The 22,854-nt window shown below is 37.8% G+C and overlaps 1 protein-coding gene across 2 annotated transcripts in view; it reads right to left on the reverse strand.

Moving 5' to 3' along the window:
* LOC110376977 (T-box transcription factor TBX20) overlaps positions 1-4,752 on the reverse strand; it is a 37,854-nt gene extending 33,102 nt beyond the window's left edge. Inside the window, exons 1-2 of one of the 2 annotated variants that reach the window (XM_021335644.3) lie at positions 4,657-4,752; positions 3,030-3,370 (exon numbers count right to left, since the gene is read on the reverse strand). In XM_021335644.3, coding sequence (XP_021191319.2) covers positions 3,030-3,273 — 244 coding nt within the window. In that variant the 5' untranslated portion in view covers positions 3,274-3,370; positions 4,657-4,752. Of the gene's footprint in view, positions 1-3,029; positions 4,180-4,656 lie in introns of those variants that run through there. The other variant, XM_049852204.2, reaches the window with a different exon arrangement.
* Between the last annotated feature and the right edge of the window lie 18,102 nt (positions 4,753-22,854).

A 22,854-nucleotide genomic window follows, 5' to 3' on the forward strand; every position in this document is an offset into this window, starting at 1 on the left:
TTTGAATTACAGCTACGACAAACATGAGAGTGTTTAGGTTATTTAGCTAACTTAGTTTTAATTATTTTAGTATGTTTAATTCAACTTCAACTTTTTCCAATTTTATGATTCGTTGTGTATATGGCGATACAATATTTAATTTCCCAACATTAGGTGCAAGTTATTTACACAAAATAAAAAGATGGAATTAGTTTAGGAAACCTTAATAAGTAGGTATGTACATAGCTACGTAATTGTAATAGTTATTTAAAATAAAAATATATTTTATTGTTTAGCAAACCTGACTAAAGTTCGTTGTTCTATAAATGTTGTTTTACCTACATTTTATTTCCTTAAATACAAACTTTTTTTAAAAAATCACTTGTTTATAGGTCATGGTGATACTGTGATCATGGTGATCGAGTGAAGGTAGGTACCTACTTACTGCCCTTAAAGATAAAACTAATATTCCAAATTATATTTTTTAAAGACTAGTCAAATAAAATACTTATTACGGGTGTTAACTTATTATTTGCTACGCCGTAGCAGGTTAAATTGCTACGATTTTTTGTACAGTTCATTTTCATATCATTCATATTTTAACCTTATAACTTTTTGTTATAAGTTTATACCTTTATTCCTTATCTGAAAAGGAAGACCATGCCAAAGGACTATGCCACGCATTCAAAACATGTTAAATATAATATTTTTACTGTATTTCATACTAATTATAATAGGTGCCTAATGCTATTTAATGTTCATTCTTTCTTTGGACATGTTTTTAAGCAAAACTGAATGATTTGAATAAAGTACTTTTTTTCCTTATCCCAAATGCAGTTTAATACTTTAATTTTAAAAATTAAAAATAAACTTATATATACAACTTAAAACTAATACATAGCATCAAAAAATTGCTCCTCATCGCTGTCACCGGGTAATGTACCCAGAAGGCTGGCAGCATTGCCACGTTGGATGGCAATGCTCAACCTCTGTGCGAAATAAAAGCCAGCCCTTGGGTCACGAGAAGTGTCAACAAGGCGCTTAGAAATTTCCTTCGCAAGCGCGTGAGCACTCGGACCCCACGGCCCGAGAGTTTCAACCCCAAACGGCTCAAACATGTAATTCCCGATAAGGCTACTATATTTGCGCCGTTTGAGGTCCTCTGCTTGTGAAGCGGCGGAGCCGACACAACACGCAGTTTAATACTTAGTACTTAATTTGACATAAAAACGTAGTATGTTGTAAGTCATGTAATTGTAACCTTATTTTAAGTTAAACAGTTAAGCTTTTCCCCTTTTCGCATCGGTAACCAATAGTTCTAAGCTTATGTGGGAGTTGATTAATTATATATCATTATAGGACAATATATCATATTGATCAGCATAGTAATTAGCAATTAAATTGTACTTTTAAGTACAATGAGCCCGTTTGAATGTCACTGACGAAATTAGTTATTTCGAGTATTTCTTAACAAAAGTTATTTAACATGTTTCGAATTGGGTTATTGATAATCTTTTTCGTCGATTTTTTAAAAGAATGTAAAAGTTTTATAGCTCCTGTGTCTTTTTAGAAGCAATATGAATTAAGCTCTTGAATTAAATTACTTATGAGGTTATTGTACAACTTTTTGAACGCTTATAGACAATATTGTGCTTCTACTACAAAGTAATAAAAAGGTTACAAATATGTGTTACACACAAAAAGTTTATTATAACAATATTTAATCCAACCTATACCATTCTACTTTTTAATGTCCCAACATTAATAAAAAGTGCTTTAGGCACCTGATAAATAATCATCAAAATATATGATGCAGCCTCAAAATGTTTCTCGCTAAAGATATAAAACTTAGTTTCCATTTTTATTTTATGACACTATCAAACTTACTGTAACTAAAAGGCAGTATCATAAATAACTTTTTCGTTTACAAAAAGATCCAGTATTTTATTGACGGACATTGTTAAAAATGTTTGTTTGTCTAAACAACATCAGAAACCCAAAATGATCATATGAATCGTATTTTTATTTTATATTTGTGTTCTGTTTCTTCATAACATTACCATAATAAACAATGGAAGTTAATAAAGTAATTATGTAAACGTAAATTTTGTAACAAACGTTTTGTTGATAGGTAACATTAATATTTATTCGCGATAAGCTCTCGCAATAAATAACAATAATCGGAATGTTTTCATTCTACAAGAAAATATTACAATACGTTTAATGACAGCCACAACAAATCGATAGTATTTTAAATCGATTATGGAAATGTTTACCGAGTACCTACTTTTGATATTGACACATATTTTCTGCTCTTAGATGGGTGATTTTTTTCAACAGGTATTAATTATATTAGGCCTAAATTATTATTTTTCGCTCTAATCTTTCCTTTCCATTTATTGTGAATTGAAGAGAGAGAACAATAAAATAAAAGTTGTTAGATATAAAATATAGCTACATACATTTATTTAGAGAGCAAAAAGTTGTTCATTGTTTTGGGAAAACTTTCGGAGACTGACTGCAAATGTTGTATGAAAATCAACTTTATAGTAAGTTAAGTTTGTGGCGACTTAAATTATAAGTATTTTTTAGATAGATACATACTGTCAGTTTTATTAAATAAAAGTTATTGTTTTGTGATCATAGTTATCATACGCAGTCACATATAGTAATTTTGTATAGAAATTAATGAAATAAATTGGCCACCTAACCCAGAATTAGCAAAACTCCACCTGGCCTTAACCTTGCCCGTGAGACTTTGTCAAACTATGTTTATCAAGACATTTTGATAACTTGAACCAAGTTTAACTTAATGAAGTATTAAATAGCTTCAGAACTAAACTTATTCTTATTGGAAGTTAAGACCGAAAAGTTTGTGAAGCGTGTTGAAAAATCACTGCAGTGTTTTTCGTTGTTTTACTGAAGTTTGCTAATAAATATTTTGAGAAATCCTTGTTTTTTAAAATGTAGAACAATTTAATTTACTTTATGTTTAAATAATTTCAAGAAGTTTTGTCAAGATTGTGAAGAAGGCAGTTAGTAGAACTCACCTAAAGGCATGAGCGTGTCTTCCCTGGGGTCCCTGTGCCTCCGCCTCTCCCTGCGCTCCTGACGGTCCCTGGCCATGATGGCAGCGATGGAGAAGTCGGTGGCGCAGGGCCGCGCGCTACACTCCTCGTCCATGGCGGGCCCCGGCCGCTCGCGACCCTCGCCTTGCAGCAGCATCAAGTTGATTGCCTGCGACCCCAGTCTGCCTCCAGTCGACCACTCGTTGTCACCGTCCGAACATCCCATCGATGTTCCAGTGCATAATCTTTGCAACTTCAAAGTGGAAATTCTGCAGCTCGTTTATGCACTCGCTTCAGGAAACTATTGATACTGTTCAGCTTAGCTTTGGAATAGAATTGACGAAAGAATACTTGAAGTTACTTTACTTTGTAAGAAAAATAAGTAGGTATCTTGAAGTTTTAAAGGGACCGCAAAAATCACAATTATTTTCGAATAAAATAAATAACACAAACTTTTAAGCTATTGTTTTAGAGAACAACGCTAGAATCAATGATCGCTTCGCAGTTCGGTAACGTTACTACTGAATGCAAGTTTCGTACAATGTGTTGAAACTTTTTACGCGCGCTCTGGACGCGGGTAGAGCGGACCGGTGCGACTCGGCGCGCTGTCGACTCGACTGAGGCGGCGGCAGGCGGCAGGCGGCGCGCCACAGGGAGGGGCCTGCATCGCCGCCCTATGCCACCACACTCCGACCACGCACACACAACCGCTTTTTTATTATTTCTTTCTTATTAAGTCCGTCCCGCTCGCGCTGGTCTCGCCGCTTGCGCCCGTCCCTCTCGTCGAGCGAGTTTTTCTCCGCGTGATAACTATTGAAATTCGCTAAACGGCTCACCGCGGCGCGGAAAAGGCTCTCTCGTTAAACGGTGAGCCGATTGTATCGAGGTATTTATTCGAATTACTCGGTGCGCCGACGCTTCGCATCACTATTTATGCACTGTGAGAGCTCGCCGCCATCGATGGGGCCGTGCCCGCGCGCCGATTACCGCGTCACAATATTCGCGGTTATATCGTGAATAAATAAGCCCTTAGTTTGGTACATGACGCAAATAGCTCCAAGCAGATGAATTGCTGCTTGCACTTCTACATAGAGCTCAATGAGTGTGCGTAGACGCCTACAAGTATACTATGCACTCTGTGAAGTAAGTGATATGCGGACAATAAAGTAACCTACTTGCGCATGAGTTTAAGCTAACGAATTTATTTTTTATTTACTTACCTACTTTCGTTTCAAATGGATTGACAGAAGTAAAAATAAAATCAACGGCCATCTAATTAAACGAGTACGGGAGCTCAGTTGCCATTTCCACTTCACAGTAGGTAGGCACTAAAAGCTAATGGGAATTACTGAATGAAAAACAGGGATAAATCGAAAATTTCCAATTGAAATTTAATTTAAATCCGATTTTGGTTCTATTTTTAGCCTTTGTTCAAAAATGTCCAAATCCACCGGTTGGGACTTTACACTGATTAGATTTATTTTCTACTTTATTGAGTACAAGTCCTAGAGGATCCCTGAAATTGTAGGTAAGTACGGAAATAGCGGCGTGAGCTTTGCAGGCCATTTAATTCAATAGCTAAAGGCAATGTTAGTTGTTGTAACCTTACCTCTGAGGTGCGCAGTAACCGCTCAATTAGAGCGACTTTATAAACTTCATTATGCGCGCGGCGCGGTCGCAGAGTAAACACTGGTAACGCGTAATGAAGGCGCGTCGATGGCGCGAGATTGCGACCACCTTTATAGCGTTAGATCAAATTTGCGGAAAATTAAACTCACAGACTTTCTCCTAGTTTTGTATTTATAATAATTTATTACGTGCGAGGAGCTCAAACTAACCATGTCGTTAGGCAATAAAGCTTATCGAAGTTGAGCCGGTAATAGCGGCACAAATGGCCGCCGATACGCGAATTGTGACGAATCGCATTAATTATTTTGTTGATTTCCATGTAAGGTAACGATAATAACTGTTATTATTCGTTAATTCTGAATAGCCTTCGGTATTTTGAATAAAATTGATTACTTACACGTTTTATTATAATGATCAATGCAGCAGCGCGAATTCTTTATACTTAAGTTGCGTACCGAGATATAGTTAATACAAGTACCTACCTACCTACCTATTAACAGTATAAATAAATACTAAGTTAATAATTTTACAAACTAAAGAAATACCGCCAATTTGTTTGTAGATACTTCATGAAACTAATAAACACCTGGAAGTTTGCGAAAAGTAAACAATACTGAACTAAATTGAAAATGTTTTTGCTTAGGTAGTAATTAATACCAAATTCCCAAGAAGTCCACGATAAATGCTTTTATTTGACATGTCTAATTTTGTTATCAATATAAAGGCTTTCAGTTTTATTAGGTTTTTCAGTTTAACACATCTTCACTCTAAAAAAGTTTACCTATTTGTGAAATTCATCACAACAATATTTTTTACAATAGATGTTAAAGGGATTGCCAATTTTACTAAAGTTTAAGAATAGTTTTAAAGATTACCTATATTTGTTTCATACTTTTAAAGGTATCGAAACTTTAACTTTATCAAAACTTTTCTACTCCCTGAAAAGTAGAATAAGTACGTTAATTTCTTACTTATGTAAGTAATTCATTGTAGGTCTATCTTTCAAACAACTTCTTACACTATTTTTTAATTTATTTTTATTCGTAAAATAACCTTAACAGCGCGATTGTGTTTCTTTGAAAATAATATTTGTTAATAAGTGAAAATATTATTTATTAATAAGTAAAAATAATATTTATTTACTGAAACTCTTGACAACATATTTAATTGGGAAACTTAAAATATTGGATTCTACACCCAATCGAACAAAACTAGTAAGTAAAAGAATGAATGCAGATGAAAGTTTAACCACGAGGTTTATTTTTAACCACTTTCAATCAATTGTCATGAAAGCCTCTTAACCCAATTTTGCAAAGTTGTCAATTTTACACGCTTATTTGTTTCTTACGAATATGAACACTATACATTTTTTTCTTAATAATTTAGGTTACTAAAGGTAAAGGTACCTAAACCTAAAAAATATCGTGGTAACAAAAAAATATTTGTAAAAAAAAAGTTTGACCAACAGGCACTTCCCCACCATTTTATATAAACAAAAGGAACAAACCAATGAATCACCTCAATAATCAAATATTCAATTATCCCGACCTAGCACATATCAGTGCATTACATACGCCACACCACGCTACGCTACGCAAATGACACTGCAAACATTTCAGTTGTCACAGCCATCGTCCATTTCACTTTTTGTCCAAATCAACGACCGACTTGTGATTAAAATTTAAAAGTAGCTCGTGTGAACGCACTCGAACGACGACGAAAGAGGGGGAATGGACGCCCCTTGTAGGCGGGACGGTCACTCCACAAACAAAATTAAACTTTATAACTAAGACTTAGAGCTTATTTTTGTGCTTGTTCAAAGTATTGTGCATCCTGTGCAAGTTTGCGTGGGAGAGGCAATTCTTCGCTAAGTATCGTCCAAGTGCGCGACATGTTTTGTTTTTTCGAAGCCTCTGATAGTTTTGGAGTTTTCCTGGAAATTCGGGTTTCGATCAAAATTGGGTTGATTTTTAAATTGAGATGATGTCAGTGTCCTGATTATAAAAATAACGTAACAATTCAGCATTTTAAGGGATTTTTATTTTTTTCGTTTTTTCTCAAGGAAAATCATTATGTTGTCCTTGGTCATTAAAAGATTTTGTTTCTTTCTTCTTTTATAATATTTTTTAATTGAGGAAAATAAATAAATATTAGATATTTTAACCACAAAGTGCAGCAGACTGTCTTGACATTGAGACTTTCAAACTAAGTATGACAAGACTAATATTTTCACAAACGAAATAAGGTAGATACCTAAAGGACATTGTTCAATTTTGGCCTAAGAACCGATGTGAATATAAATTATACTATAATTTTTATTTAATTTTTTATTGTTTGAAACATATTTTAGTTTTCCACGGACACTTCAAATAAATAAATTCCAAATAAAAAGTTGGGTCACAATTATTGATGCCTTATAAAATGTTTCCGTCAGCCAGTGCTGCCAGTTTCGGAAGTTTTCGCGATTTCGGTAAATACGGACCGAATTGAGAACCTCCTTTCCGAAGTCGGTTATTAAAATTAGTTGCTAACACTTTATTCATTTGTATACCTAAATTGACTAGCTAGAAAAAAACTAGTATTCTATATGTTTTTAGCGAAATCGCGAATTTCTAGCTTGGCATTCGAGTAGGATTATAGTTTTCGTAATTGGCAACACTGGTGTACTTCAGTCAGTTTGCTAGAAGTCAGTTTGATTAGAATAAATGTCAACGGTTCGATTGCTTTGCGACTATCGTTTCTTTTGTGATTTTCTATGCGTTTCATGGTTTTATTCCAACAACTTTGGCTTGATTACGGACTCCGATTAGATTGCGTACTTGGTAGACTCGGCTGTGTGTAAAGGACTGGATTTTCCTGGCATTTTCGGATATTGCTCTGTCTGTGATCGAATTTAGTTGTATTATAATTACAACAATGGATGCAGAATATAGTATATTGTATAAATTGTGGATCTGCTGGGGGTTCTTTGGTATTAGAAAACGAAGATATACTTCGTTGCATACAACAATGGACTGTTCCCCGTATGGTAAGTGGTCTACGAAAGTGTTTTTCTAATTTTGATAAGAATGTTACTACCTACTTATGTTTTCATAAGCACACAATTTCTCGGTTTTCAAATTAATTGCCACAATTGCAAGTTACTTGACATTTACTAATGTTTTATTGTATTTATTTATTACAGGTTGAAGCTCATGACCTTATATGTACGACGTGTTGGTCTGAAGCAGTCGAGCATAATAAGATGCAATGCACTGTTGGACGCAATTGTGTACTTTGTAAGAAGCTCCTACCATCAAGCATTACTGTTGCAATTGTATCGTTGGGCGTAGAATAGTGACTGTTGTGCCCACATAATGACTATAATTTGGTATTTAAGCTGGGCGAGATACCAAAATTCAATTGAACCCCCTGCTCAGTTCTTAGATAATATATTATTGAGAAATATTGATGATTAAAAACCTTTAATTGAATATAAATATTGTTTTTATTGCACATCCTCGAAAACCTCTTTCATTGTTATTGGTAAACCTTACTTTAACTGTTAAATTATTTTGTGTGGTAATAACATTTTTAGTATGGTCTGTGCCTTCTTGGTAATAGACCGCGGGTTCGATTCCCGCCTTATGGCATGTAGATAGCTAGGTAACTGTCTAATATAAAAGTAGTAACAATCATTTAAATAAATAATTCTCCATCGTAATAACATCGATATTTTATGAATTGTGGTGAATGGAACTCTTCCATTTTGGATACTTATGCGTTTTATCACAAATCCAAAGTGGATTCACTATATCCATTGCGTAGTTTTAAAGATCTAAAGCATTCATAGGGACAGACAGAAAATGCAACTTTATAAAATGATCATTGTCAAAGAATTATCTTAAACTTGACTAGGTACCTACTATCTCTTTTTGTATCTAGTAGAGTAGTCTTTCCCTAGATCTAAAAGAGAACATATAGAGCTGTACATAGTGTTGTTGATATTTTGTATAGTGTAGTTTGATTTTTAATTAATACTACTCTGATATTTCACGCAAGCTTGGTTATTTTTTATTTATAACCTCAAAATATTAACTTTTTTTCGTAATTATTTTAGTTTCCTGAAGTGTCCGTTCGTGAAAACTTATTTCATAGGATTCCATATAATTTAAAGAGTTTATAGAAGTCACTTTCCATTCGAACGGTTCTTAGGCAGAACATGTATGGAGCCGGAACAATGTCCTTTTTACTCTGAATTACAATTTTTCTTAGCAAACTTTGACTTTCACACTTCACATTAATTTTTACCTTTACTTAAGAAATAATTTCAATTCCTATTTTACTAACACCAAAACCGAAATTCACTCAGCCTATCAAAATCATAATATGTTACGTACTTATATACAATATGTACCTACTATATTTTCTTCCCGATATTGCTGCACCGCCATACATAACATATTAGTATAATCTTTTACTTACATTATGCACTATTGCACCGGCCACCCAATACACGTCTACACAGCTGTTTGCGATAGAACAATCTAGAACATAAAATTTTAGCACCCCTCCCATATTGAAACAGTTAAATCACACACTGCAATATTACTTGTGTAATATAGTGATATAATATAATATCAAGCCTATTTTTATTCAGGGACAGTAGTAGCCTACATATGTTTAAACAAGACATTATTAAATAGGGGTGCATCTAATGCCATTAAATAAATTGATATTTAGACTCTACAGTTGCTTACCACTGCATTTTCATATACATAAGTAACATGAAAATACCTTTTTTTTAAAGCTGGACTCAAAGTACTTTGATTACGGCTAGGCTTCTAGGCTTCGAACCCTTTATCATTGACCGTCGTATTTTTGTACCTTCAGAGAGAAAAATTGGCATACTTATGTAAGTAATATGTTTCTCACATTCACAATTTTCAGTGATGCAGGTGTGAGTTTTTAAAGTTAGATACCTCCATTTCACGGCTAGGTAGGTATAGACAGATGAATTAAATCGTCATACGAGTATAAAAGTAAAATTTTCAATACAAATGTCACCATTATCGTCAAACAGTGCCCCACTGCAAGGTATAACTATTATATGCTTCTTCTTATACAAATAGAAGGATTTTGAATCTCTTTTCAATTCACATTCAAGACACTTTTTTTCAGGAAAAGATGTAACATTATAAAGTATAATATACATTGATACACAGACAAATATACCCAAGGGTTTATTTTCTTTAATCCTCTTCATATCGATACCTCGTCGATAGATAGTACTTTTCCACTAATCCTACATTTTGTGAGGTTCATTAAAACCTTTTAAAAACACGTACACATAATTAAAAGCGACATCATCATGAATAATTTAGACCGTAATGACCTAAAAATGTGGACAAACCCTTTTTAATTTCTGGTATTTTTGGGTTTCTTTTAAATAGTAGACAGTGTCGTAATAATTTGTATGTTACGTGTTATTAGGTTAATCAAATATCACTGTTTTGGAAACACTCTGTTTTGAAGGATTCTTTCTCTTTCTTTCTCTGTTTTCTTTTATTTATTACCGTTTTTCTCCGATTATTAGATGAATTGATAATTCTCTGTTATTCATTCTCTCTCTTTCTATCTCCTTCGTCGTAGAAAACTGTTTGGTGAGGTTGTCCAGCAGTCACTCAAAGGCTCTGAAAAGAAAACTGAAACTCTATTTGAAAAATTTTCCTCAAACATGAAAATATCGTCTTTACTCCAAAAAAAAAGCACCGCGAACTATCGAATTTACGGACAGTAAAAAAAACAATGCAATAAAAAATTGTGACAAAGCTGAAAAATCATAAGAATTCGCAGCGTAGGCTAACAATAATTAAATACATTTTTTAAAAATTAAAATGATTTCCAACGGTTCAGAGACTGAAACGGAAATTGATTGTTGTTGAAGCCAAATTGGTAAATAATTACCCCATTGCGTTTCTAATATGAACAAAAACAAAAACTACAGTTAAAGAAAAGCTCAACTAACTGCTTTAAAAAGGTAATGTGCTCGCTTACTTTCGAAAAGAGTACTAAATCTTTTTTTTGTCCATACCACCCAATACTGCGTTGTCCGTTTTGTCGCACGACCACAACGCGACGTGGCAACCTGCGACCGTTGCGAGCTACACGACAGCGACAAAACGTCGCGCCGCGCTGCTCCTTGTCACCTGAATAAATTACGAAGGTCCGATCTTAATTAATGTGCGACACATCCTACTACTACTTTTATCGTGATTAAGAGCCTCCTGTGTACGTACCTAAGTGGGTCCCACTTGCTAATAGGCTGTTTATGGCGAATAAGATTGCTTTTGTTTTGATAAAGAATTCGTCTTCGCAAATCGATGGGTACTAGAAGTGCCATCACTGTTCTGGTTAACATTATGTGGCTTGATTTAAGCATTTATGTGGGACAACCATGTAGGTAGTACCATGTCAACCAAGTAGTGTAGTAGTAAAATGGTTTTTTTGAAAACATTTATATGTTCTAATTATTCAAATTAAAAACAAATAAGAAAAAAACGTGCTGAATGAAAAATTACAACGTCAGTGGAAAAGCTTACTTTGTAAAAGCAGAATAGAAAAATGTCATAAAAAGAAATCTCAGTTACATATTTAAAATCTCCACCACGTCTCTGGTTATTTATTTTGAAAATGTTGGCTCAGAGCATTTTCCCCAGATGTATTTCTTTAAAGGTGCAGGATTGTAAAGCTAAACGCTCCGTGTAAGGTATCTCCGTCGTGACAATATGCCGGTCGGACACGCGGGCGGCGGGGCCTCCCGGGACTCGCTAAATCGTATTGGTTTCTCTCCACTTTTGTTTATTTGCTCTCTTTCTCCCCGTACTACCCCGCTTTGATAGCACGCTTGAATCATCCGTTTTCTCCCCGACAATATTCTAGGTAAATAGGTTACGGATTTATCGCACAATTTCGTGAATATTTCTGGTACGTTCAGAGGCACGTTGATGGAAACCATGTTTAATTTTCAGTTTATTAGCGGCGGTAGTTAAAAGACCGTGTAAATTATACTCATGGCCCGCTTCGAAAGTTACCGCGTTTTACGCTGAGAAAACAGTTGTCGTAAAATTAGCAGTAATAACCGCATTTTCTTATTACAACTACTGGGAATATGAAAGTAATTTTGCTGGACTGCACGTGTTTCCTTCATACAACGAGTTATCATGTAATAAGAGTGGACCTAAAGCGCTGGTCATTTCATGCTTGACCCGCAGTATTTCGGCGGTGGGTAGTAGCTCTGAAATGATAAATAAGTATAATACAGCACACCCTCGGCTAGTCATAATGTGCAAACGCCAAGCTCTCCGCGTTTGGCTGACACTGTTCCGGGCATAGAAGCCAGGGTGCGGTTACATTGTCAGCGATAAGTCTTTTACACCGATAATATTAGTTTTTGTCTTAACGACACAAAGGTTATCTACCAACTTACTCATAAATTGCTTATGCTACCAACATTGAATAGTTTTTAAGTTTGATAAAATGTTTGCCTATGTTAGTGGAACCGTCACAACTATACATGTTCGTAGCAACTACCTATAGTGCTGCTCCACAGTTTGCTGTCTTTACATACTTAGTTTGATTTTTTTTTATATAATAAATATATCTAATTCATATGTCTTTGACAATTTAATTTCAAATAATTTTCGACAGCTACATAAGATCCACGTAGCAAGCTCGTAGCGGAAAAGCGTAGCGTAGTATTTCGTTGGTTACATTCAAACTTAAAATCTGGTTATCGCTCGTAGTGAAGCGGCACCCAAAGGCAGCGAGGCAAAGCGAGGCGCGAGCTTGCTTTATCTGCGCTGGCTGTGCGCGAAACAATATATTTATTGGACAGTGGCGCGGCGCGGCCCGATCCAGAGGATGATCTATTCGCTGTACCCTTACGTTGCCACCGTGTAGGCGACGGACGAACACCGGCCCAAAATTGAGAAAATGCTCAGTTCATGTTCGACTGGATTTTCGGTTTGTTTACTGCTTATTTTCACAGAATAGATAGTTCAAAACTAATTAGTTTAAAAGGGTCTTCTTAAAATTATTATGCTTATTTAACTCAATCTCTTTAAGTTTGTTTATTATTGAAATACAAAAGGGAGATGAAAATTGTGCATCTGCAAGATGGTGTTCTGCTGAAAGATAAAAAGTAGCAAAGCTGCTTTAAATATTCAGTGTAGGGCGTTAGTCTGTGTCGAGGCGCGGGGTGGGCGCCGTTCCTCATTCAGTAAGGTCACAGTTTGTAGCGGCGCGCCGCGGTCGCGCTGCCCCTGTTTTACGATACACCGCCAGTTTTGTTTCCAAGATTAAGCCAAACTAAACTGCTGGCATCCACCACTCACTGACCTAACGCTTATTTATTACTCTTGCACGGCGAAATCGAGACTTATTTTTCGGTACGACCGCCAAGAAAAACATCTGCAACCGTGCTACGTACTCGTACAAATAAACCGCTGGGACGTCTCAATCACGGTACTATTTATTCAGGAACTGGTCTCCGGAGAGGCGAACAAGATGGATCGCGGTGTCAACACGAATTTGCATCCCTTGTTTGTCTCAGCGGAGCGTCGGCGGAAAAAACACCGCAATCTCATTGTGTTCGGTGCAGCGGGCGCGGCGGCTCGCATCAGTTATTCGCCGGTGCGGCCGGCTAACACGATTATCTGTCGTTTCAAACGAGACGCTCTTTTTTCCGTTCCCTTGTTTTCCAACTTCACGTCTACTCCATGTTTTTTTCTGAATAGGAAATGGGATACGTCAGACGAAAAATTGACAAAAATATGGCCGACTCCGATGGAAAATAGTGGGTTTTGCGATAGGATCTGTCGGATCCCGCATTCGGTATATAGAAAATTTTATTTGCAGGATAATAGTTTTCTTGTTTGTCATGTTTTTGTTATGCTGATTGTATTTTTGCGTAAAAAAAGAGTCTATGGTGGTGTGAGTGGTGTCACCCTAAATGTAGCGAAATGACAGCGTGATATTTATTTTATAAGATGAAAATTTGGGACAGAAGGAGATTAGGATCGGATATGTAGCTCTCGCCAATATTGTGAATTCCGAGGTAGCCAGAGAAGCATGTCATGCTCGGAGCGACGTCACGGACGATTTCCGTGCTTCTAGTCTGTGGCGTTTGACTATTAGTGGGCGTGGGTGGCCCTGAGTTCACGACTGTCTCACTGCGCGACGTACAAACACAACTAGTTATTATGAATATTTAATTAACATTCATGCCTCATGTCTGTTTGTTTAATGTAGGCTTCAATAATGTTTCATTACCTACCAACTCTTACGTTTCATAACTAATAATTGAGACGATTTGTTAAGTAAATCAATGGTTTTAATAATCGTGTGGGTGCCCGTCAACTTTCATCAGTCTCATCTCATTAGCGCCGTCGGTAGCGGTCCCGCACAAAAACCAGCATCCACAAAAACTAACCCGTGAGATGACAGAAACGATTCTAAATATTTCGGCAATGCTCCGTTTCTGTGAAACAAGATGCACGCCTGTGATTTATGATCGTAGTAAGGCGTTACAAATTGTTTTCCGAATGTTTGCCTTATTTATTACTTCTGGTTAATGACGTAGTAAGGTTCCGGATCACGCTGATGATAACGCGTGAGCCTCTGAATGTCTCTCTACCTAATAACAAAAAATGAATAATCATCATCCAATGGTGTTACAAACCGATGTTTAGTCATAAATTGCTGAGACGCGAGAGCTGTGATTGCGCCATGAATTACACACTAAACCACACGCATCGGCTCATAAAGATCGCTCTAATGTCTTCATACGGCACTAGCAAGCGCAACACGAACTCGCGCCGGAATACTTCCACCAAACTAATAATTTCCCTGCGTTGAGCTGAGGCCGCGGAGTAGCTCACACGCTCTAGCCAAACCGCTGATTACGACTTGATTACACCCTACAAAAACTTTCATAACCCGGAACTTCCATTGCCATTACTGACTAAAAAAACAATTATTGACGCCTCATGATAGCAATTAACACCCATCTGTTATTACGTCCAAATCTTTACTTTCGGTAGACCAGAGGCCTACTATCATGTTTAATGAGTTGCTCGATGCACCGGTGATCTCTTAAAGGTAACATTGTGTTTTTTTCGTATTGCTGGAAATTGTGTCTTGTGACGTCAGCCGTAGGGCTATTTGGGTTTCGTGAAGTAGGATCGTGTCGAGTAGACGTGTGAAGCTGACGCGTGGAGCGGGCGGCGCGCGCGCAGACCACCCGCGCTCGACCACCGGCCGCCGGGGGGCGTGCGCTCACACGTGGATACACACTAATAGATCCCAACATTTCATAGTTTTTGTGAACATGGGACATATTTGCAAAAAAATATAAATTATGTTGCAATTCGGAATTCTAAGTACTCAAATTCTATGATGCATGACAGATTTGGAACTGTTTTGCTGCGAGGAAAGTGGCGTCCAGCGTTTCTTATCTGGAGATAACAATCATTTAGTCCATTTACATACGTCAACAAGGTTGACCCAGAACTGAGCATGACATTCTGTGTTGAGGTCCGAGGTATGTTCTGGTGTGGTCCGCGTCCGGGCCGGCTGTCGGCGGCACGGCCGGCACGCGCGCTATGCGGCCCGGCTGCGCGCGCGCAACTACTCAACTGCTTAATAAATGACCAGCGCGCAGTATTAGGCGGATCGCATACATCATTTATGTAAATTGTGACGAAGACATATCTAGCTCGGTCGGTCGCTGCCTTCACTCGACACGACGTGCATTCCGTCTTATGATATTATGCTTTTGTAAATAAATAAATCTACGAATAAATATCAGGGTTCATTACAAAGTGTCACGATATTACAGCGAGTAATCCTCTCCTAAATATAGTATCGCTTATGGCTGTATCTCCATATTTATTTGTAAGCTCGAGTCAAGCACGTCGATGCCGGATGTATGTAGCTTTGCATAAGAAACAGGCGAGCTAGGTACCTACGTACAGTAAATTGAGACCATTTGCTTGCTCATGGGCTACGAGCATTAAATTGGCCGTTCCCCTCGACTTTTTGCGGGTTGATACACTACTTAATAACAATTGAATAATCAAAGATTCTCAGTAGTAGGCATTTTTTATTGAATCAAATATCCAACTTCCCGATCCAACATTAAAAAACAATGGTTTCATGCTGAGACATGCATTTTAATGGCTCCTATTCTTAAATCTATAAAATGTAATAGCTTTTCAAATGCCCCAAATATTTTGTCAACTTGAATGTGAAGATGACTTTATTTGGCCAACAACGCACAGCGTGGTGCTCCAGGTGTTGTTTGTATCTTCAAATGACTATAATATATTGTAGATAGTTGTTTTCATTCTTATACAGCTATGTACTCATTCACTAGAAGTTACCCCCCCTGAACAAAAGACAATTATTGTTTGAAGTACTTTTGAAAAGGGTTTTGGTAATCCATGGAGTGATTACAAAAGTCAGTCGATAAAATTGATGTGTATGTGTGTGATGGGCTGGTAAGATGAAGATCTTTTTTGTGAAATTAATTATTTTTATTGTCATCATTGTACATGGCCCATAACTGCGGTGCTTAGGTATACAAACACAAAACTTAAAAAAAAAAGAAAACAACTTGTTTCAGGCCATGAAAAATTGTTGGTACTATCTAGAAATATTTATTAAAATTCTATTATAATTATCAACAATCATGTAGGTATTTCACAGCTTGCAGTGTTATTAGCCATATCAAGTAGATAATGGTACCTACATACTTGCCTTGAATAAAGGCTATTTTTATTTTATTTTATTTATTTTATACATACTTGCCAAATTGTGTATCGTTCAGAACGAAATTTATTAATCAACTCATGTGGGAAAGGAGCCAAACAATTCTCTTATTATTGTATAGATTCTTAATAGAGATCTAAATAAAGGAGCTGCCCTTACACACAGACTCCCCTTAACATCTGCTATCATACAACTCTCGTTATCTCCTACTGTGTCATTGACGGAACTACGACTCACTCAAGATTCTTTGCCCTATTGTACTCATGAATTATTGTGGGCGTCTCCTAGTATGAACTAAATTGTTGGTTGCCCACAAGCGCCATATTTGCGGTCATTCTGTGGCACAGTGACTTGGCGAGAAAAATCACTGCTTTTAAGGTTCAAGGATTGTTATTGTTGCTGAATGATTTGGCAATAAGTATTCCTGATTTATTGTGACGCGAAAACGTCTTATCGAAATTTGATGATCAAATAACGGACAACAAAAGAAAGTTTAAAAAAATATTTGAGGTGTCTATCATCATCTGCCTAGCCTTTTCCCAACTATGTTGGGGTCGGCTTCCAGTCTAACGGGATGCAGCTGAGTACCAGGGTTTTACAAGGAGCGACTGCCTATCTGACCTCCTCAACCCAGTTACCTGGGCAACCCGATACCCCTTGGTAAGACTGGTTGTCAGACTTTCTGGCTTCTGACTACCCGTAACGACTACCAAAGATGTTCAAATGGCAGCCGGGACCTACAGTTTATCGTGCCATCCGAAACACGGAAGAACTCATTATCACAAGATGGTCACCCATCCACGGACCGACCGCGCCAAGCGTTGCTTAACCTTATGATCGATCGATCCGCGCGGCTTTGACTTAGCCACGAGCTCTTCCTATTCGAGCTATTTGAGGAGTCTATACTTTAACATTAAAACAGGAAGTTTGTTTTCTGGTAATCGAAAAATATGATCTCGTTCTTTATTTTTAATTGCTTCCACTGATGGTCACTTGTTCGATATTTTTGTTATGTTATCAATTAAAAATAATTTATAATGCAATAAAAACTAGAATGCCTATATAGGAACTCACAAACAACCCTTATTCGAAAAAGCAATTTATTCTAGACCACCTAAGAAAACAAAGGGTTACGGACCACCTATATGGTACTTCAAAATAGACACAATTCTTGATCTCGCCTTCATTAAGTTGATATGACGTTGCAAGTTCATTAAAAACCTATCAGAATTCGTCCATGTGGTCTCCAGCGGAGGTCCTATGTTTGGACAAGGCGACCACTAACGTGGCACCCCTGCGGTTTCGCAAAACTATATTTTTTTCACGCCCTCTATCTTGGTTTGTCAACTGGCACATTAGCCAAGGTGTTTCCATCACGGTGGTCGTTTTTTGTACGCCCACACCCTGTTAATTGGTGACAATTGTGATCTTCGACCATTTGGGTGAAGAGAGATGTTTTCCTACAACAGATGTGTTAATAATGTCAAGAGCACAAACAATGTATTGTGATACTTCTTTCAAGGAGTGTTATGTTTGCTTTTTTTGCTAAGGTTTACCTAAATACTTGTGTATTTAGATCCGATGATTGAGCAGATCTTCTCACACATCCTCCACAAAAGAAAACAAACACTCAGTTTCGAGATCAATTTCAGTTATCTGCAATACACAAAAACAACAACACAGGCCTGACTTTTCCACATGCTATAAACAGGTAAACCTCGCGTGTAAGTACGGGCGGCATACAAAAAGGCCCATTAGCTCGATAGCAACAAGTACTGGCATACACAACGCTGCAACGCTGCAGATAACTGGGGCACATGCATTTTTTCTCCAGTCTATTTACGTGCTCAAGAGTGATGGATTCGGCGGCTCACTAAGAGATTACCCACGTAACTCTGCCACTGCCGACTGTCAAGGGTCCTGGCGCCATACATTTGATACCGTTCTAGTGCTCTTAAGAGCTCTTTGTGGATTTGTTAAAGAATATCAATGTTGAATGGTCTTTGTAAGTTTTTGTATTAGTAGAAGTTTTCGTTATTGGTTGTTAAGAGATAGTCTGATGAAGATGTAAGTGGGTTACATTATAAGATTCTTAAATAAGAATCTTAATATCTCTTCTACTCCAATACCAAAAGAACAACCTTTGACTTTCGTATACTTACACGCAGACACAAAACTCCATCTACAAGCAACACACATTCACAATTAAAATCACTTGCACTTCGTGCTTAGAATATTCAGCGGCGCGATTCAATTTTCTCACCATTAAGTTGGCGGATAAGCGTATAAGTTCCATATAAGGTATATAAATTATCATGTGCGGAGCGGTATTATTTATGCGAGGTAGTGGGGAAAGGCGCTCGTCTCGATCATGTTTGATCGCGATTTAAGCACCTGTAAGCTTGGCTGGGCGCTCTTTGTGTAGCCCGCTCTCACACGTAGCGTCTGCAATGTATTACCATTTTGGTGTTTAGTTTGAAAGAATAGAAAGGTTTATTGTGTAATGTGAAAGGTGAATAATAATAATCGATACGTATTTGATGCTTTGTGTTGATGAAAAAGTTTGTAGAAAAGACCGTGACTTGGTCTTCAGCTGTACCTACTTAATCTGAATATGTCTCGATGTTTTGTCGAGGTTTTTTTAGTGGCTGTGACTGGTCAACATAGATCGAAATCACATCTACCCGGTAATTGTAATCTCAATCGCAATACCTGATGAAGCAATATATAGGTATGTGAAAAAAAATTCAGACTCTCCACAGAATTTCCACGGCAAATATCGTACAATCTGTTCTGCAGTCCGTACTATCTGCAAGTACACAAAGGCTTACTGTTGAGGCGTGATTTTTTGCAAATTCGGCCGCCAGTGGCTCCACTATTACTGCGCCCCTGTGCTGTAACGATATCATTTTATTGCCTGGCCGATGCAACACTGAAATGAACCAAGAATTAAAGTGCACGCCAATCAACTTTGCCAAAGATTTTAAAAATATATTTTTATTGGTTTGCTCACTAAAAATGTTATGTAGAATCAGTTACTTAGTACCTTTGTAAAATAATATTTTTTCTACTTTAATGTACTACGTGCACTGCGTACTTTGAATTAGGTAAAACTGTTAACTGAGAACATACATAGGTAAATATAATTTTTATATAAATCACGCAGTATTAGAAAGGTGTATTAAACATATGTATATTGAATATACACCCGTTGGTTCATACACCAAAGCATATTTTACTCGATATTCAAACTTTATTCTCACATAATAGTTCACTCGAGCATGAAGGCATTCTCGTTGGCAATCGAAACTAATTACCGACCCGTCCTTAGCTGGTGTTGATGAAACAGTTTTTGCGCTGCAGATTCGCGGTACTCTCCTTATAGCTCATAAACGGTACTGCAGCGGTACGATATCGATATTGTATCGATACATAATGACGCTAAATATATTGCTCGCGAGAATCGCTCGGCGCTCGGTAGCCGCTTATATCGATTAATTGTTTTAAACGATCCATGCGTGGCGAGCGCTAATACGACTACATCTGCCGTCGACTAAAACTAAGCTGCTGTATTTTCTATTCATTTCTAATTGGAGCGCGAATGAAAGATTGACTGCAAATTACTTGTGAATGTAAGAAAGTGAATTATTGTTTTAGATTCACTTGTATTTTACTAGAAGCTAGAATATTCTATTAGGCGGACAGAAGGGTTCCAGTCTAGTGAAACGGGTTTCATACATAAACACTTATTTAGTGATGCACACTGTCATTTTATAGATGCCCTCATTACAAGAAAGCGCCTAGAGGGTATTCCGAATGGGTCCCTTATTTAAAATGAGCAACATAATCCCCATATTCTCAAGTTTCCTGGCGCTGCAAGCAAAACTACACTATCTGTTATTATCATCTGTTTCAAGCCGTATAGCAGTAGTAGTAAGTACGTAATTATTATAAGTTGTAACAAGTGCCCATTTACCTCAGGTGATTGTTACAACTTGTACAGACATATTTAAGTAGCTGATTACTCTGTATGCTGTATTTACCTTTTAGAAGCAAGATATTTATCACTTTAGCTCCATTACGGGCTCTGATTGCCGTAATAATGGTTTAAATCCATGTGAACTGTTCTTTATTTTATTTTTACGAATGAATCAGGTGTGTGTAAAAACCAAAGGCATGGAAGCAGGCGTGCGAAGTTTGGCGGGTGCAACATTGGCATCGCGTAGGTTGGCTAATGGCCGTTCGCGCTTATTGATTGAAGCAGGCAGCTGGTAATAAAACGCGTCGGTGCTCGTAAACTGGCACTCGATCCCGTCGCTACTGGCGCCCGCGCACCGATCAAAGAGCGACGCCGACAAAGACGCCGCGGTCGCCCTCCTCCCGCCCTGTCAACGCGGTCACGGTCCATACTTAATGCTCGCCCCCGGCTGAAATTACGGCCGATGACTGCTATCGACAATTGAATATTAATATCAGGAATTTACATAAAATTCACATGAAAACGAGATAAAACACAGTCGCGCAAAGCTTGGACGGCGTAACTCATAAAACAAACAGTAAGTTTGTCGAAGCAATCCTAATCCGGCTGGAACGAACCCAAAAACTGTGGGCGTCTCAAGACGAGAGTCACCATTTTAATTGGTGGCATTAGAGCTAAACCCCTTATTAATAGGTTGATTACTTGCGGAGCAGCGCGGCGGTTGTGCCGGCACCGGCCGCTCTGCAGCCGCCTCACAGACCTCGACTTATGCAGCGAAGCTAACAAAAGCTCTGTGACTGTAAAGTGCTTCCAATTGCATGCACTCCAACAAATCCGTGGTAAATATTGTACATAATACAAACGCTGCGCGCCAGCCTTCAGTGTGTAGCGCAATCTGAGCGGATACTTTGTTTTGCATCAGGATTTTTATTGTTATTTTTATTTGAATGTATTCGCGTAGTGTGGAATTGATATTGGTGTTCGTCGAGGTGCAGCGAATTCACTTCGCGGAGTACTTTAGCGCGTCGGGAGCTAATAGCCGTACAGCGAGTTGAAAATATCGATACAGTCCGGAAATAGCGGCCATATCAGCATTGAGCCATAAATCTGCGAGGTGTCGGCCACTATCGGCCGCTCACTCTCCGCCTGATGGTTTGTATCATTTGCAAAGCAGCTTAGGAAGTATTTTGAGTGCGTCTGACACATGTAGAAATGGAAAGAAAACAGTGCCGATCGCAAATTGAAATCATTCAAGGAGTTCGAGTCATTATGATGTGAGCTTTTAAGACAATTAAGTACCTCAATTGGTTATTTATTAATGCCAATAAGTTGATCAATCAAAGAGTCAAAGGAGTCTCTGCAAATGCGTTAGTGGTTAGATCTTAACTTTTAGAGAGGAAGTTCGAAAAATCTGTGTAGGATAGATATTTGTGCCTGTTTTTTGTTGTTGTTTTGTTATTACATTTGCAGGACCGTGATCTTTTAGCTAAATAATGGTAGAATATTTGATATCACCCTGAGCTGATCACAACACTTGCGTTTGGAACATGATTAGGCACATAAAAGTAGTCATTGTGTAGTGTACCTATGTATAATTGGTTGTTTACCAGCAGTGGTGCAGATGTTAATGCAACTACAAAGCAATCAATACCCATTTATTTCTCGAGCTGCCAAAGATTCACCCTTTAGATGTAAGACGGAAATCGTTCAAAGAATTTCTTTTATGTGTTATGAAATGTGATGTATCTCATATCAGTGGCACATAAAGCAGCGTTTAAACCGTTATCGTGGCTGCAGCCGTGCCGTACATCAAACATGAATGTTTTTCAGACAGTATCGAATTATTATCGACGGCTCGGCTCGGCAGCGATGCTGTGGCACGTGCTGTTTGACTCAGCGCAGTAAGTGCTGCCCGCAATTAAGATTGCGCCGATGAAGACACACGCTGAAGTGTTTTCTAATTATGTACACCATCAATCACGACTCACCCGAACAGGCCAGAACACCGCCAATCAAGTAATTGCATCGCGTGCATCAGCTTTTCGGCCCTCGATAATAATAGGCATTTTATTGCCCGTAATGGAGTCTCTAGGGCCGGCCGGTTAATGCTTGGCATTTGGTACCCGTCGCTGCTTTTAATTCGGATTAATATGCAAGAACCGAGGAAGTAGACGCAACCGCCCGTGCTCCAACAACTACATTGTTTTTGTAATCAATTAAGCAGACGATTGTTAGTCTATTGATATTGTACGGTAATGGAAGTTTGATATCGTTGAGTGCCGACTATATCGTTGATTGGTTTTGAATCACGCAACAGTTATAAAGTTGGGGAATGCGTAGCGCGGCCCGCTATTAGTCACCATGTTATCCAGCGGCATTACTCCGCGT

Source organism: Helicoverpa armigera, chromosome 6, assembly GCF_030705265.1.
Source record: "Helicoverpa armigera isolate CAAS_96S chromosome 6, ASM3070526v1, whole genome shotgun sequence".
NCBI lineage: Eukaryota > Metazoa > Arthropoda > Insecta > Lepidoptera > Noctuidae > Helicoverpa > Helicoverpa armigera.